The following is a 16981-nucleotide window of genomic DNA, read 5'->3' as shown; positions in this document are numbered from 1 at the left end:
ACACAGTCATAAGAAACCTGTTGCTGCTGAGCTCAGGGGACGAAGGGGGGAACCTGAACAACTATTCCCAGAGCAGAGCATCCATCCCAATGGGAAAATATCAGCAGAGGAGCCAGGCCAGTCCCTGTGGAGGGCTGTGGCACACCATTTTAGGATCCTAGAAGGCTTCTGAGTGGCCCCGTGTCCCAGCCCACACCCTGGGTGCCTGAGCTCCACTGGCGGGAACAGCTCCAAGTGCCTGCTTGTTGTGTTCCTGTTGGGCCCTTCCCAGGTGTGGACCTTCAGACTTTCCAGAAGTCTAGACTCCAGACTGAGAATGATGCTAAGCCATCCTTGCTCACACTGAGGTGGTGCTCATGCTGGGGTGGTGCTGGCTCTGAGTGGAAGGAGGGGTGGGGGCCAGGCTGGAGCCAGCTTCCTGGCAAATGCCAGCATCAGCACTCAGGGCCCTCCACCCACATCTGTGTATTGTAGTGAGTGGTTCTATTTATTTTCATGCTGATGCCATCCATCAGTTGGCTCTGTGTTTCCTGCACACACACCCTTCAGTGTTCTCTGTCTTCACTTCTCAGGGATGGGGGTCGTGTCTCACTTGCATCCTTTCAATTCACTCTATAGAATACCCCCAACCCCACTTCCTCATTCAATAGATCTTTACTGACAGCCCCCAGGGTGTCAGCTGTCATGTTGTGAGGGTGGGGAAGGAGCATAGGAACAGCTGTTCAGAGGAGTCTAGTCACAGAGGGACAGTTTTTTTCCCATTTCATTTATTCAGGAAACATGTGTTCAAGAATCTGCCATGGCCAGGCATAGCTGGGTGTGCCATCAAAGTGATGGAACAGAAAAATCTTCTGGCCCAGAGGCATGGACTGGAGTCGGACCAACAAGTAAACACACAAATACATAATTGCTTTCTCTCCATTGGCACCATGAGGGAGAGAGCAGTGTACTGGCTCAAGAAGACAGAGAAGTGGGGAGTAAGCCCAGGACTCAGCTATGGACCATAAGAGATGCAGCCTGCCTCCAAAGCGCTTGTCCTAGAGCAAGAGAAAAAGGCACAAAGCAGACCGTAGTCATGATGGCAGTTGGCACGTTCCCTTAGGAGCACGTAGAGGATGGTGTTGGCCTCCAGGAGAGAAGATCTGCTCTTTGGAGGAGTCAGGAATGTTTCCAGTGGAAAATATAGCATGATAGCTGGGTTTTCAAGACTATCTAGGGGTTTATCGGGTGAAACGTGGGCACAAGGCAGTGGGGAAGAATATTCCAGAACAAGGGAATAGATGGTGGAGGAGGTTCAGAGGCCGATGCACTGTGGTTCCAGCAGATGTGACATTTCACATCTGAAATGCCATTCGTGTCTTGCATAAAATTGGAGCAAATTAATGCCATTTTTTTCCAGCTGGGTGACAGAGGTTTTTGATGTTTATCCAAGTCCCTATATGTAGCAGGTACTTAACTGGCCATGGGAATGTTCCTGGTGTCTCCAAGCCAGGGCACGTGCGGGCAAATGCAGCAGATGTGACTGGTTTTGCCTTTGTGTTTGCCTAGACCAAGGATGCCCTTTTCACGATCCTGAATGACCTCAGACCCCAGGATCATTTCAATATAATTGGATTTTCCAACCATATCAAAATGTGGAAGGACCATTTGGTGTCTGTCACTCCCAACAACGTCAAAGACAGCAAGGTCCACATTCACCACATCACCCTCTGGAGGTGAGTGGCCGCCCTGCTTGGCCCAAAAGCTGTGTGGATACGTGAGTAGCTAATTTTCTGCCCAGAGATGAGGATTGGAAATCTGATGCTGGTCACAAGAAAGGAGATAACAGCAGAGGGCTTTTTCCAGAAGCTTCTGTTTCTGCTCTTCCAGGCCCCGAAGTAAGATGGTCAGGTAGGTTTGGGGGAACACCGATAGGTTTTGGAGACTTTCCTGGTTTATCTTATGGATCCCAAACAAAGAAGCTGTTTTTGTCCCTTGTTCCTGGGGATGGGGCATGAAAGCCGAGTGGATGACTCAGTGTTTTGTGTGTTTGAATCTGACTCCTTAGGCAGCCGAGGTTGGAGGTGTGATCAGCCGTGGGTCCTCTGGGAGGAACTAGGGAAGCCTGAGCAGAGTGGGACCCCAAATGGCCTGGGAGATGCTATGGGTACAAAGGGCTCAAAGTCTTGGCACCCTGGACTAGGGTGCTGCCTGGGTACAAACGTGGATGATGGAAAAGGCCGTCAAGACCTTTAGGACATCTGGAGAGTCAGAGCCGTGTGCTACCCAGCCGTGCTCAATATAAGCTCCTTCAGCCCAGGACCTGGGTCTGACCCTTGCTGTTGTCACTAGGATGGGGGCCAGGACAGGTGCTCCAGTATTGGAGCGTTTATTGGACCTGAACCTGACCCCTGCCATCTCTCTTTGAGGCCCCTGGTAGAGGCGCCATCCCTTGGGCATCTCAGGTAGTTCTGCTTTGGCTACCTGGAAACAGAAGACATCCAGCTCTGTCTTCTTCCACCTGCCATTTCTCGTATATTTGCTTGTTCCCGTCCAAGACTGAGCTCTGGTTCCCCAAATGAACTTTGATGGAACTTGATTTTGTTGTGATGGGATTTTGATTTACCATAGGATTTCCTAGTAGTTGGCACAGCAGTGTGACCTAGGATTGTTTTACTGGGTGAGAGGAGAAATAAGAGATTAGATTGAGTGTTATCATGATGATCAAGGATGGGACCTTGACAAGACAGTCCAGTCAAGGGAAGACACTCTTTAATCTTTCACGCTCCTGGTTCTGGGTGTAGCTCCTGACAGGCAGTGTGTACTCAAATATGCATTAAGTAGAACTGATATTAATGGCACTGCTTACCATTAGAATACTCTGGGTATTGGGGAGGAATAAAGCTTCAGAAAACAGTCATTGTGCATGACATACTTTTGGAATCTAAACTTTGGAAACCTTACTGGCTCCTTTTATTTTGTCTTGGGAATTCACTGCCCTAGCCTCTGATGGTGAACAGAAAATTAATCTGTTCCCCTCAGGGAAGTGTCACCTCAGGAGATGAGTAGAGATTCTGAAGGCAGACAGTCTTGATTTGAATCCAGCTCCACTAACTGAGTCATTTAACCTCTCTGTGCCTCAATTCCTTCATCTGTAAGATGAGGGTCATGAAGGACCTGTTATTAGGGTGAAAGGTGCCAAAGCATTTCAAGTGCTTAGAATGGCCATTGACTTAAGCAAATTCTGTAAGCATCAGCTATGGCCATCTTTACTCAAGTGGCCCCTACAGCTGGTGCACTGGGGTCCTGTGATGACTCCAGTCGGGGGAGAGCTCTCAGTGAGATGGTTGTGGTGACTCTGTGGCACTCTCCCTAGGGATAGGACCTGAACATTGCTAAGTGTGCAGGAGATGCCACAGTGTAGCAGAGGCTGAGTGCCAAGCCCTGCTGTGCTTTGGTGTCCAGTGTTAGAAAAGCTGAGTACCACCTTTGCCTGGGCTCTGCGTGACTTTAAAGTGGAGTGAGAACTTTAGCATCGAAGGAATTGAACCCACATCCTTATGGATCCTAGTCGAGTTCTTTAACTGCTGAACCACAAAGGGAACTTCCCTTTCTTTCTCTTCCTTCTTTCTTCCTTTCTTCCTTTCCTTTCCTTCCTTCCTTCCTTCCTTCCTTCCTTCCTTCCATCCTTCCTTCCTTCCTTCCTTCCTTCCTTCCTTCCTTCCTTTCTTTCTTTCTTTCTTTCTTTCTTTCTTTCTTTCTTTCTTTCTTTCTTTCTTTCCCACCCCCCATTCTTTCTTGTCTTTTTAGGGCCATACCTACAGCATATGGAAGTTTCCAAGCTAGGGATAGACTTGGAGCTACAGCTGCCTGCCTACACCACAGCCACAGCCACTAGGGATCTGAGCCGTGTCTGCAACCTGCTCCACAGCTCATGGCAATGCTGGATCCTTAACCCTCCAGGGATGGAACCTGCATCCTCATGGATACTAGTCCTGTTTGCTACAGCTGAGCCACGCTGGGAAATCCTCCCTCTGTGATGCCCTCTTCCTCCAGATCCTTCCACCCAACACCCTTCTGTCCCTTTCCAAGCCCTTCTCTGAGAAGGATGTAGAAACTCTTGAGGCTAAGGGAGGGCAGGCTTCTACACCTAGGTGCCACGAGATGCCTGGGTGAGGGTGGTAGAGCTTGGTGCCTTTCCTGTTCATCCAGCAGACACCGGTCAGGTCAGGATCCTAGGCAGGCCATGGACCTGGCCTCACAGCAGAGTGCACAGGTCTCTCCTGCAGATACCCATGAGGGAGCCATGACAGTGTGACCAGGTAAAGGAGGCTTAAGTGTGCTGTTTCATGTCCCACAGGCACAGACATCAACAGGGCCCTGCAGAGGGACATCATACTGCTCAATGACTATGTGGCCCACCACAGCTTTGAGGATTGCATCGTGTCCCTGGCCATCTTCCTGACAGATGGGAAGCCCACTGTGAATGAGACCCACACCCTCGAGGTCCTGGACAACACCCGAGAGGCCACCAGGGGCCGCGTCTGCATCTTCACTGTGGGCATCAGGGATGACGTGGACTTCAGGCTGCTGGAGGAGCTGTCCCTGGAGAACTGCCGGTTCACGTGGTGCGTCCATGAGGATGAGGATGCCAGTGCCCAGCTCATCAGATCCACCCGGGTCCCCTCACACAGGGAGGGTGGGACTCAGCGGGAGGCTGGGACAGGAGGAGGCCCTGATGCACCTGAACCCGCGTCTGATCACCACTCCCTCCGCAGGAGATGTCACAGTGGGTCCTGAAATGAGGCAGGTTTGGGTTCGTATCAGTTCCTGTCCTGTGACTTGAGGCTTTAAGATCATCTGTGCCTCGGTCTCCCCACCTATAAAATGAGGGCTGTGGTATGATGCAGGAATTTTTTTTTTTGTTTTGACTGCATCCTTAACAAGTAGAAGTTCCTGGGCTGGGGGATTGAAAGCAGTGACAATGCCTGCATTCTTAACCCGATGCAGCCAATAAGAAAAGAGAGAAACCCCATGACCCTAACTGGAAGTCTCCAGGGCAGGTGTGCAGATCTGATTCGTCCTTGGTCAGAAACTACTCACAATTTTCCTCCACCATTTTTGGCAAAGATTTTTTTTTGTCTTTTTGTCTTTTCTGGGGCAACACCCATGGCATATGGAGGTTCCCAGGCTAGGGGTCGAATCAGGCCTACACCACAGCCACAGCAACTTGGGATATGACCTGTATCTGCGACCTGCACCACAGCTCATGGCAACGCCAGGACCTTAACCCACTGAGTGAGGCCAGGGATCAAACCCACGACCTCATGGTTCTTAGTTGGATTCATTAACCACTGAGCCACGATGGGAACTCCTTTTTTGTTTGTTTGTTTGTTATTTGTTTTTACGTTTTGGTTTTTGTCAAAGATTTAAATAGAAACACAAATTTGCTTCCTTCATTTTCAAATACTGTGTTCATAGACAAAGCAGTGACCTGGACACAGATCCACTGTGTCCACCCACTGCTGTATCACAGACACACTGTCAGGACCCACCGTTCACAGGGAACTTACAGGAGCCAGGCACATCTGCAGCTGTTCTCTCTGGGGACCCTCACTCGAGTCCTGGGAGCAGGTGCATGAGGGCAAAGGCCCAGGGGCCACGCAGGTGACTCTCCCTGTGTGGTCTGGACAGGCCCTCTTCTGCCCCATGACACCATTCAGAGTCTCAGGTTCCTTCCTGTTTATTGCCCTGCACCCCTTGGGGCTCACCACTCTCTGCAAGGCTGAAATTAGGTCACCATCAGGTCACCATCACTTCAGTGGTCCAGCCCCAAAAGAGGGAAAGAAAAAGAAAAGGAAGCATGCCACGTTAATTTACACAAGCATCACAGCTGTTGCATCGCTTCTCATTATTGGCCACAGTGGAGGCTGGAAGGTGTCCTATGTGTTAGATGGGCCTGTGCCTGATGAAAACTCAATTATCGTGAAAGATGGGGAGCGTTGGTTCAACTGGACAGTGTTATAGAGGAAGAAACTGAAGTTCAGAGAGGTCAAGTCCCATGTCTAAGACACACAGTAAGTAAGGGGTTGAGATCGAAGTCTAACTCCACAGCCTATGCCCTCCAGATCTTCGGAAGAGACTGTAACTCTCTCCATGTGACGTAACTAGGAGAAAAGCTAAAATAAGCAGATGCCCTATGGCCAAAAGCACAGTGTCAGTGTCAGGGTCAGACTAGTCAAGTATAACAGGCCACTTAGAGCCTGTCTGGAAGGTGTTTTTGGTTCTAAGAAAAACATTTTAAGAGGCTCTGGGAACAAAGAGCGGGAGGGGTTAGCGGTTCTTGAAGTTGTATCATATGGGGGATAGTTAGCAGGCTCTGTGAAAGAAGACTGTCAGGACCACACAGCAGTGTCTGGAAACTTCTAAACACCAGTGTTTTCAAGCATCTAAGTGCTGAATGGATTATATGCCTTCATGCTGGGCTGCTCCAGGAGCAAAAGTGAGACCAGTGGGTGGAAATTGCAGGAAGGAAGATTGTGATTCATGGCAAGAAGATTCCTCCTCTTCCCCAGAGCCACTGATGAGAGGTGGGGAAACTTGAGAGACAGTGAGTTCCCCGTCAGCAGTGCTTTTCAAGCCACTACTGCACAGCCTACTGTCAGAAATGGTCTGCTGGGAGTTCCCATCATGACTCAGCAGTAACAAACCTGACTAGCATCCATGAGGACGCGGGTTCAATCCCTGGCCTCGCTCAGTGGGTTAAGGATCTGGCATTGCCATGAGTTGGGGTGTAGGTCATAGACATGGTTCAGATCCCTTGTTGCTGTGGCTGTGGTGTAGGCCAGCAGCTACAGCTCTGATTCAACCCATAGTCTGGGAACTTCCATGTGCTGTAGGTGCAGCCCTAAAAAGAAATTAAAAGAAAAGAAAAGAAAAAGAAAAAAAAAGAGAAGAAAAACAAATGTACGCTGGCTAGAAAGTTGGACGTGGTTGCCTCTGAGATCAGACCTGCCCTGACGGCCCTAGGCTTCCTCTGGGGCTGTGCTGCCTGCAGTGGGCAGGCCTGACCCCCTCCTGCTTCCTCCTCTCCAGGTTCTACAACAAGATCAGGACCCATCTCCTCTTGGACATCTGCATGGATTATCTGCCCAACGTGGTGGAACAGGTCACCAGGACCATGTTGTTCCCCAATTACTTCAAAGGCTCAGATATCATTGTGGCGGGAAAGCTGGTGGACAGGGCGAAGGACCGGTTGAACGTGGAGATCACAGCCAGCAACAATAAGAAGTTTGTCATCCTCAAGAAGGATGTCCCTGTGGAGCCCTGGTGGGTGGGGAGTGATGTCCCCAGGGGCCCTGGGCCCAAAGGTGGCAGCCAGGAGGACCCCAACCAGAGCTCCTGGCTGCAGAGTGACCACGAACAGGAGAGGGACCCGCTGAGGTGGAAGGCACAGGCCCTGGCAGTGGCCCGGCGCTTCCTCACACTGTTCACCTTAATGAACCTGAGGCTGGCACCATAGAACACACCTCGGAGGCCACCTACGGCCTGGCCGGCATGTCAACAGCCACGGGGCCCAAACCAGTGATGCAGAGCCTGTGGGGTGACCACCTGCAGCCAGGTAACGGCACAGTAGCAGGGGGTAGGGGCCCACACAGCCACTCTGGCTCCTTTTCAGGTCAGGGTCACCTGTTTTATTTTATTGTATTATAACTTATAAACTTGAGAGTTCCCATCATGGCTCAGCAGTAACAAACCTGACTAGCATCCATGCCAAGTTCGATCCCTGGCCTCACTCAGTAGGTTGGTGATCCAGCGTTGCTGTGGGTATGGTATAGGTTACAGATGTACCTTGGATCTCGTGTTTCTGTGGCTGTGGTGTAGGCCTTAGCTCCAGCTCCAATTTGACCCCTAGCCTAGGAACCTCCATATGCCTCAAGTGTGACCCTAAAATAATAATAATAGTAATAATAATAATAATAATTTTTATACACCGTGTTCTACCAGCAGATCCTAGCTTTCAGAGACTGGTTGGAGCTTATGTTCTGTGTTGGTATTGATATAAACGATGGATCTCTGTAGAGACATTAGAAAAGGTGACGTCAGTCTATTGATGCATCATCAATATGAAGTGTCTGCCATGAGCCAGGCATTATTGGAGGCATGGGGATGAATAGACAAGTGAACAAATACTCATTTTTAACTACCTTTCTATGTTTTCAAGTATTTCAGAGTTCTGTCATTTTATGTGTATGTTTGATTTTATGTTCCATAGACAATGAGGAACGCCATGAAGAGTGAGGAACTAGAAATGTACTGAAAAGGTCAGACTGTGATGTAGAGGTGGGACATGACATGTTGCCTTTTTAGAAAGAGTGGGGTTTGTCTCAGCATCAGGGAAAAGCAAATTCAAATGACAGGAGACCCAGGGGGCCAAGAACACAGATGAGGCACAACCAATTGATGGCCCAGAAGAGTCATTAGAGTAGGGTTTCCTGGAGGTTCCCGCTGTGGCTCAGTTTGTTAGAAACCTACTAATATCCTTGTGGATTCAGGTTTGATCCCTGACCTCACCCAGTGGGTTAAGGATCCGGCGATTCTACAAGCTACAGCATAGGTCGAGGATGTGGCTCTGATCCCATGTTGCCGTAGCTGTGGTGTAGACCTCAGCTTCAGCTCCAATTTGACCCCTAGTCTGAGAACTTTCATATGCTATAGGTGTGGCCCTAAAAAAAGACCAAAAAAAAAAAAGAAAGAAAAAGGGAGGGATGAGAGGGGGAGGGGATTTCCCTGAAGTGTCAGTTAAGTATTTAGAACAACCTCCCCTTTTTTTAAAGGTCTGATATTTAAAAAATTTTAATTGTAGGGTTTTTTCAAGTGTCTGTGACAGTTTAAGGCTCCTCAGAGCAGCTGTCAAAACTGAGATGTACCTCTCTCATGGTCCACCTAATTCTTTCCTTGTCCTGCTGGCCAGGGACCAGGCAGAGAAGAGGGCCTTAAAAACCTTGAGATACTGTGATCTTAATTTTCCAGGAAACCACATCAGTGAACAGGAGCATAAACTTGTTAAAACAGACAATTTGAAAGAAGATATTCATTTTACTGGCAGAACGTAATTTCCTTTCGTGTTATTCTTTAATTGGATGTTTATTTTTGCCTGCTCCTTTATGAATTATGCACATGGCTAGAGAACTGGATTATCACTCTGTTTCTTTTACATTTGTCTATATTTGGGAGGGTTTAAAGTGCTGTTTTGCAAAAAACAGTCTAACACAAAATTCACCACTGTAACTATGTTTCAATGATATAAGCCTCCTCCTGCTACATCTTCACTTTGTGTTGTGAGGCTGAGCTCCTCCTTGAAAACAGAGGTTTTAAAATCATCACAAATGTATCCGAAAGCTGTATTTGACTCACCTCAGCCCTTGGTACCTCTTACTTCCTCCTCCACAATTAGTAACAGTGGTGGTTCTCTTTCTTCCTCTCTAGGACCTGCTCTCAAGAAACCAAACAGCCCAAGAATTAAAATCTCCAAAACATCAGGTAAAAGAAAGAATGTGTGGGTATATGATTTGAGAGTGCACATGTTTGTGAAGCAGACTCCAGGAATCCCCTGAAGCTAGTTAGGACCTCAGCTCATTGAATGAGATGTCAAGGCCTGTTTTCTTTTTCTTTTTTAATGATGATTTTTTAAATAATTTTTTCCATTATAGCTAATTTACAGTGTTCTGTCAATTTTCTACTGCACAGCAAGGTGACCCAGTCACACATACATGTATGCATTCATTTTTCTTACAGTGTCATGCTCCATCACAAGTGATCAGACATAGTTCCCAGTGCTACACAGCAGGATCTCATTGCTTTTCCATTCCAAAAGCAATAGTTTGCATCTATTAACCTCAAATTCCCAGTTTCTCCCACTCCTTCCCCATCCCCCTTGGCAACCACAAGTCTGTTTTCCAAGTCCATGAATTTCTTTTCTGTGGAAAGGTTCATCTGTGCCGTATATTAGATTCCAGATATAAGTGATATCATATGGTATTTGTCTTTCTCTTTCTGACTTACTTCACTCAATATGAGAGTCTCTAATTCCATTGAAGGCCCATTTTCATTCAGCACAAGCCGTCAGCACCAGACAGTCTCAGATCCAGGGTAATCATCAAACCATTACATAAATGCTGGCAGGACCTCTGATGGAAGCATGGGTGGACAGAGGCCCATGTTCATCACGATTGAGTCCAAAAGACATTTATTTTAGAGATCTGAAGTATGCATGCTTTCAGCTTCTGGTGTTTCATATATGTGAAACATAGGGTTGCTTGGTTTTTAATTATTGTTTTATTATTTGCTTAATCCTTGGCTTTTGAAGGAAAGAGCAGAAACAATACTATAGACTTGCACTTGGTCCAGTTCCTGGGATTATAATAAAAATCTGGACAGAGTAGCAGTGCAAGGGCTGGCTTTTATTCTGAAAATATACTCATCTGGAGTTCCCGTCGGGGCGCAGTGGTTAACGAATCCGACTAGGAACCATGAGGTTGCGGGTTCGGTCCCTGCCCTTGCTCAGTGGGTTAATGATCCGGCGTTGCCGTGAGCTGTGGTGTAGGTTGCAGACGCGGCTTGGATCCCGCATTGCTGTGGCTCTGGTGTAGGCCGGTGGCTACAGCTCCAATTGGACCCCTAGCCTGGGAATCTCCATATGCCGTGGGAGCAGCCCAAGAAATAGAAAAAAGATCAAAAAAAAAAAAAAAAGAAAATATACACATCTGCCCTGCGAGTCTTTCTTATGGCCCGCCCGCTTGTGTGCTGGGTGACCTGTTTGGATGGCCAGCACCAACCTAGATTAGCTCCAGGAAGAGGAAACACAGTCTCCGATGGCAGTGTGTCCTTCCTCTGAACACACATGCTTTCTGGAGTGCAAGAACACTTTCCTCTAGGGAGCTTCACAGAGTAATGACTTCCAGACCTCACCTCTCTGTGTTGGAGCAAGCATCAGCTTTCCTTGTAAAGGGATTTGGCAGCTTTGAGTAGAAATAATGTGTGAGCACGAGGATGTTCAGACAACTGTCACTTGGTCATATTCATACCCAAAGAGTGCCAGAAATATGGACCAGGAATTTAATCTTTTTCATTTCTTATTTTCTGCTTATTAGGGCCACACCTGCAGCATAGTTAAGTTCCCATGCTATAGGTTGAATTGGAGCTGTAGCTGCCAACCTACATCATAGCCATAGCAATGTGGGATCTTTAACCCATGTACTGAGGCCAGGGATCAAACCCTCATATTCATGGATACCTGTCAGGTTCATAACCCACTGAGCCACAATGGGAACTCCAAAATTTTAATTTTTAATGTGTGCCATCTTTTTATCCTACAAAAGATCAGTATCTTTTATTTCTTTATGAAAGTTGACATTAACTGTGGGCCTGAGGCACTTCACAGTGAGATCAACCAGATTTTTGCAAGAGCCCTTTTGAGTCATACTAGGGATAGAAAGGGTTTTTCTGCAAATACACCAATAACATTAACTGGGGAGTTCTCATCGTGGCACAGCAGAAATGAATCCGACTAGGAACCATGAGGCTGTGGGTTTGATCCCTGGCTTCACTTAGTGGGTTAAGGATCTGGCATTGCCTTGAGCTGTGGTGTAGGTCACAGACACGGCTTGGATCCCACGTTGCTGTGGCTGTGGTGTAGGCAGGAAGCTGCAGCTCTGATTAGACCCCTAGCCTGGGAACCTCCATGTGCTGTGGATTCAGCCCTAAAGGCAAAAAAAAAAAAAAAAAAACATTAATTGCCTTGTAGCTTGAAAACACCGAACTCCTGGCCCAAACCCCACAGCATATACAAATGCAAATACATACATATACACGTAAAGTGTGTTTGTGTTTGGTGTATAAATCAGAGAGAAATCAGGTCTCCAGTCTTGGGAGGAAGGGAGATTGATGTGGACTCCTGGGAACTGTTTGGTCTGAACAGTAAGAGGCAAAACTCTCCATCTTCTGCAGAGGAAAAGATGAGATGAATGGGCAAGAGCAGGCCAGCCCAGCTTTGTGGGCTTATCTGTGGTCCAAAATCTGAGAGCAGGAAAGTCAGCAGGACACAGAGGACAGGTTTCTGCAGTAACCGCTGGCTGCACCACCCAACCTCCCATGGACTCTGTGTCCTTCAATTGTCACAAGCCCTAAACAGGGCCTGGTCATTACTGTCACCCAAGGGTGATGTCTGTCTAGCTCCATGAATATCTGGAGTGCCTGGGGTGCTCCAGTAACAGGAGCACATGTTCTTATCCATGTCTCTTCTCTTGGGTGCCCCAAGGAGGAGGGAGTGGTTGGAGGGGGCCCCCCCAGGGAATGGAGGAGCATGGGCTTGGAGGGAACAGGGGGTAGACAGTGCTGCCCTTTCCTTCTGGGCCCCACTTCCCTCTCAGAGCTCAGTGGTCTGTGTTTGCTGCTGTCTGGTGAAAGTAGCACTTGTATTTGAACTTGGGGGACCTGCATTCACATACTCACTTTCCACAAACTGGACACTGGAAAAGGAATGGGTGCCTCTGGGAGAATCCAGCCTAGGACCACAGTCAATTAACCCTCCCACCCCACCACCCTGATGTCATGAATCCCCTTCATCTGGGTATCACACGTGCATCTGCTGGTCCCTGGTGCCAGAACTGAGGTCACTGGTTCAACAGCATTGCTTGCACTTGACTTAGACCTGATGCCTCTTTTCTCCTCTCAGGTCAGTTCCTGAACCAGGAGGCCAGTCTCACCAAGGAGGCTGCTGGGCTTGGCAAGAACCCTACAAATCCTCCAGTCCCCACAGGGTGGGAAGGAGGTCTGAGTCTGTCCCAGTGGTGTGGAAGCAGAAGAAAATCTACAACAGGGAAGAGCAGGTGGACTGCTGATTTGCCCGGAACAATGCTGACAACCTTATTGATGGGGAGTACAAGGACTACCTGGCAGCCCGTCCCTTTGACTCAGAGACCACCTTCCACCCCGGCACACCCTGGAGTCTCTGACACCAGCAGCCTTAACACTAGGGTGCATGACAGGGAAGCATCATCCGGGACCCCATGGTGTGGTTCTTGTCACTTGCTGGTGTCTGGTCTCCTAGCAGGTGGCCGCCACCTGTGTCCCACCCCTGGTGGGCAAGGAGGTCTGCCATCTGCATGAGCAAAGGGTAGGGTGGGACATGAATGCAAGAATGGGGTTTCCTGCTCCTCCTCCTCCTCTCCCCCATCTTCAATAGAGACAGATGATGGCACCAAATCACAGTTAATAGCAAGAAGCCTCTACCTGGTACCAACTGGCTTGTCTGTCTTGCAGCCTACCCTGAAGTGACTCTGTGGAAGGAAGGTGTCCAGAAGGTTTGTTTTTTCTGTGGAAGTGTCTGAGTTTGGGCAGCCTGCTCTTTGCCTTACACTGATGCTTAGGAATCTCCTGTCCTGCACTGCTGTGTTCTCTCCAGGTGTGTGACCAACCTCAGGGGAGCCTCTTAGGCCCAGGATATGGGTCAGGCAAATAGCACATAGATTTAATCGTTGAACATGATTTGGTCATTTAGGAGAGAGTTTTCTTCTGCTGTGATCTCTTGCCCTTTGAACATTTGTTTTCATTAAAAAAAATGGATTCAAAATAGAAACATTGCAGCCCAGATAACAGTATCTTCCTATTGGGCTTTGTAAACCTCCTGACTTTGCTCCTACTTATTCCAGAAAGCTGAGTGCTTCTCATAAACAGGATGGCCCTCATGGGTGTATTTCACGGGCCTGTCTTGATGCTGCAGAGCCGGCCAGTGGAATGATGAATCTTGCACTTGCATCTCCAGCCTTGGTCCTGATTCTGATCTAATTTTCTCACGGTCCCCCAGGAGGTGATAAATCAGGCTCTTGCAGAACTGGAATGGGGAGTTAGGGGCTGCACAGAGCCAACCTGCGGGGCTCAGGCTTCATGTGCACAGCAGGAAGGGAGGACCTGCTTCCAGATCTCAGAGGCCCTCCCACATCCCAAACAGGCCAGGCCAGGAAGTCAGCATGAGCCAGGGACTTTGGTTCCAGAGCGTGGACATATCAGATTCCATCAGGGAAGAGCTGAAATCAGGGGTAACGGGGGGGCATTAAAAGTCAGGAATGCCCACCCTTCCCCCCATGGAGCCTGTGAATCCGATCACACTATTGAGGGGAAGGGAGGCTGCTGGTGGCCTCAGGGTCCCCCTCCCCCCTGCCCCAGCTTTTTCTTGGCCTTGTCTTTTGGGGACCATGGAGAGTCAGGAAGCCTGGTCCTCCCTGCAGTCAGGGTGCAGCTGGATGCAGGAGGAGTTGGAGCCAAACAGCAGAGAGAGGCAGATTTGGGTCAGAGAAGTGGGATATTTTGATGTGACACTAAATCAAATAAAGGCTTTTGTGCTTCATGGAAGGTTTCTTCCAGTGGGTGGTGACCCTAGAATTTTCATGCCATATGGAAGCAGACGTAGCACTGGGAGACGAATCAGAGTGAAGAAAACTGTTTATCACAGCAGAAGGACATCCACGTGATTCTGTGGGCCTGGCAGCCACGGGAGCTTCAGAGCCAGAGCTGGGGTAGTGGGATGGAGGCTCAATCCTGTTTCAGAGTCTCCGTCTCTCTCCAGTCTGTGACCCCACCAGACCAGGGCCAGCAGCTGTGTTACTTTTGACTCAACTCAGCTGCCTGTTTTCATGGCAGCGAGCAGAATGAGCAGCACCAGGATGCTGACAGCTTCTCCCCTAAATCTGAGCTCAGAGGAGGAGGAGCGGGGGCCTAGCTGGCCAGGGCCTGGGCAGGCTCTGTTAACATGACCTTCCCGTTAACATGAACCCTGGGCCCAGCTGGGCAGACGTCCCTGGAGCCACGTGACCTGCCAGCTGTGTGAGTGCCTGGAACTGGAGCTGTGTTTTAGATGTGGCCTTGGAGCTGCAGAGTGGGGCCAGGTAACCCGGCTTTTGCGGCTGCCTGATCTCAGAGCACAGAAAAGCATTCCAGTGAGGTGCCTATCACCTATTCTCCTATTCAGAGAAAAACAAAACAAAACATTTTTTAAAGTGGGAAGGTTGAGGGAATTCCTGTTGTGGCTCAGTGGTAAAGAACCTGACTGGTATCCATGAGGATGCAGGTTCAATCCCTGGCCTCGTTCACTGGGTTAAGGATCTGGTGTTGCCATGAGCTATGGTGTAGGTGAGCAGCTGCAGCTCCAGTTTCAACCTCTGGTCTGGGAACTTCCACATGCTGTGGGTTCGGCCCTAAAAAGAGAGAGGGAGGGTGGTGTTGGAAGGGATACACTTCAAGTTACATCATTGCTATCTTTATTTATTTATTTATTTATTTTAGTTGCTGAACCCATGGCATATGGAAGCTCCCAGGCCAGGCACTGAATCCCAGCCATAGCTGTGGCAATGCCAGATCCTTTAACCCACCACATCAGCTGAGGATTGAACCCACACCTCTGCAGCAAGCCAAGCCCCTGCAGTCAGATTCATAACCCTCTGGCCACAACCAGAACTCCCCTCACTGACGTGAATGAGTTGTTAAGGGTTGAAGAGCTGGGCTCCTTTGCAAGTCTCCATCCCTGGTTCTCAATCCCCTCTCTCAGCTGAGAGAGCCATCTGAATGAGTCGTCATTAGGGGTGTCCTAATTTAAAGAGGCACATTCCCCAAATGAAAGGGACCAGACGTTCTCTATACGTTCATATTAGGTGTGTCACCTGTCTTCTCAGTGGTGCACTATTTTGGGAGGCAGGGGCTGGGCATTCGGGAGGATGACCCATCCTGACCCTCCAGCACAGCCAGGCTCTAGGAATGGAAGAGAGCATCACTTCGTTTCTGTGCATGGCATCCTAAGTTCTGCTCCAGCTTCTAGAACATGCACCCCCCCGACTCCCCCCCCTCCCCGATCTCCACATTAACTCGACTCCTCCTGTGCTGAGAAAACTGCAGAAGGAGCTCCCTTGTTTACTGTCTCATACATAGATCCTCACTCCTAGACCTTCCAGGCATAAGGGTTGAGCTCCACCCCAGATGCCATCTCATCTCACTCCCTCAAGGCAGCCGCTTCAGTGATTTCTTATCTTTCAAGCTTCTCCATACCTTTATTCCCCAGAGGTTCTTCCTTCTTTGTTTCAGAGACCCTCCTAGAAGTCTCCAGTCTGAAACTCTTGCCCTGGCCAGACTCCCCTGCCACTTCTACCTTCTCTTTTATTTCGGTGTCATCTTGTGCCAGTGGTCAGCATTTGAACCCTTGTTTTTTCACCTCCTGGTCAGTTGCTTCACTCATTAAATTCAGTTCTGTCTTTATCCGGTTAAGCAGACTGTATCTCAGATGTCCTTTCTAGCGATGTGCGTCTCTGAGCCCTATGGCTTGACAGTTTGGGCCTCTTCCTCTTTTTCTGAAATGTTGGATCCCTTTGCTTCTCTTAGGAGATTAAAAAGAGTTTTCACCAGCCTTGTTTGCTGAATGCCTTACCTCTTACCAACCTGTGGATAGCCCCTGAGTTCAGGCTGGTCTCCCCCCTCCCCCCTTCCCCTTGTGATCTCACCCACTTTGTGGTTCCAGGATCTGGTGCTGTGTAGACTGCTGAGGACACTTCCTTTTCATCATTCTGCCATCACCACAAACTCAGGAATAAAAGCAAATTTTCCATCTTCAGAGTGTCTGTATTCATATCACAGGGATTTGGGATCTGGGAGGAAAGGAAGACGTTCAGGCACCGTCTTTTAAATATTGATGGTTTCAAATAAACCTGGAAGTGCGTGTGCATGCACATGTGTGTGCGTGTTATGTGTGTGTGTGTGTGTCCTTGCACACACATGCATGGGTGCGTGTGTTCAACATACATTTCATAAGGCAACTCAACACCAATTTTTATTGATAGAGAATTCTTCCTGAAAATTCTCTGTTAATTGTATTATTTTCTCAAAACAACAGCTGTGCTTGTGTCAGAGAAAGTCCAAGTTTCTGATGACTCTCCAGGAATTTCTGGTTACATAAGAG

The 16981-nt window shown here is 48.7% G+C and overlaps 1 protein-coding gene across 1 annotated transcript; it reads left to right on the top strand.

The window, feature by feature from the left end:
* The first annotated feature begins 929 nt into the window (after positions 1 to 929).
* Positions 930 to 13149, top strand: LOC125112980 (inter-alpha-trypsin inhibitor heavy chain H5-like). The gene is given in 8 exon segments (XM_047755438.1): positions 930 to 977; positions 1549 to 1700; positions 1702 to 1715; positions 4340 to 4646; positions 7072 to 7489; positions 7492 to 7600; positions 9469 to 9522; positions 12716 to 13149. Coding segments are annotated over 8 exon segments (1536 nt in total).
* The last annotated feature ends 3832 nt before the right edge of the window (positions 13150 to 16981 follow it).

This window comes from Phacochoerus africanus, chromosome 12 (assembly GCF_016906955.1).
Source record: "Phacochoerus africanus isolate WHEZ1 chromosome 12, ROS_Pafr_v1, whole genome shotgun sequence".
In the NCBI taxonomy this organism is placed as follows: Eukaryota; Metazoa; Chordata; class Mammalia; order Artiodactyla; family Suidae; genus Phacochoerus; species Phacochoerus africanus.
Note: the sequence above shows the minus strand (reverse complement) of the source record. Positions and strands in the feature narration are given on the sequence as shown.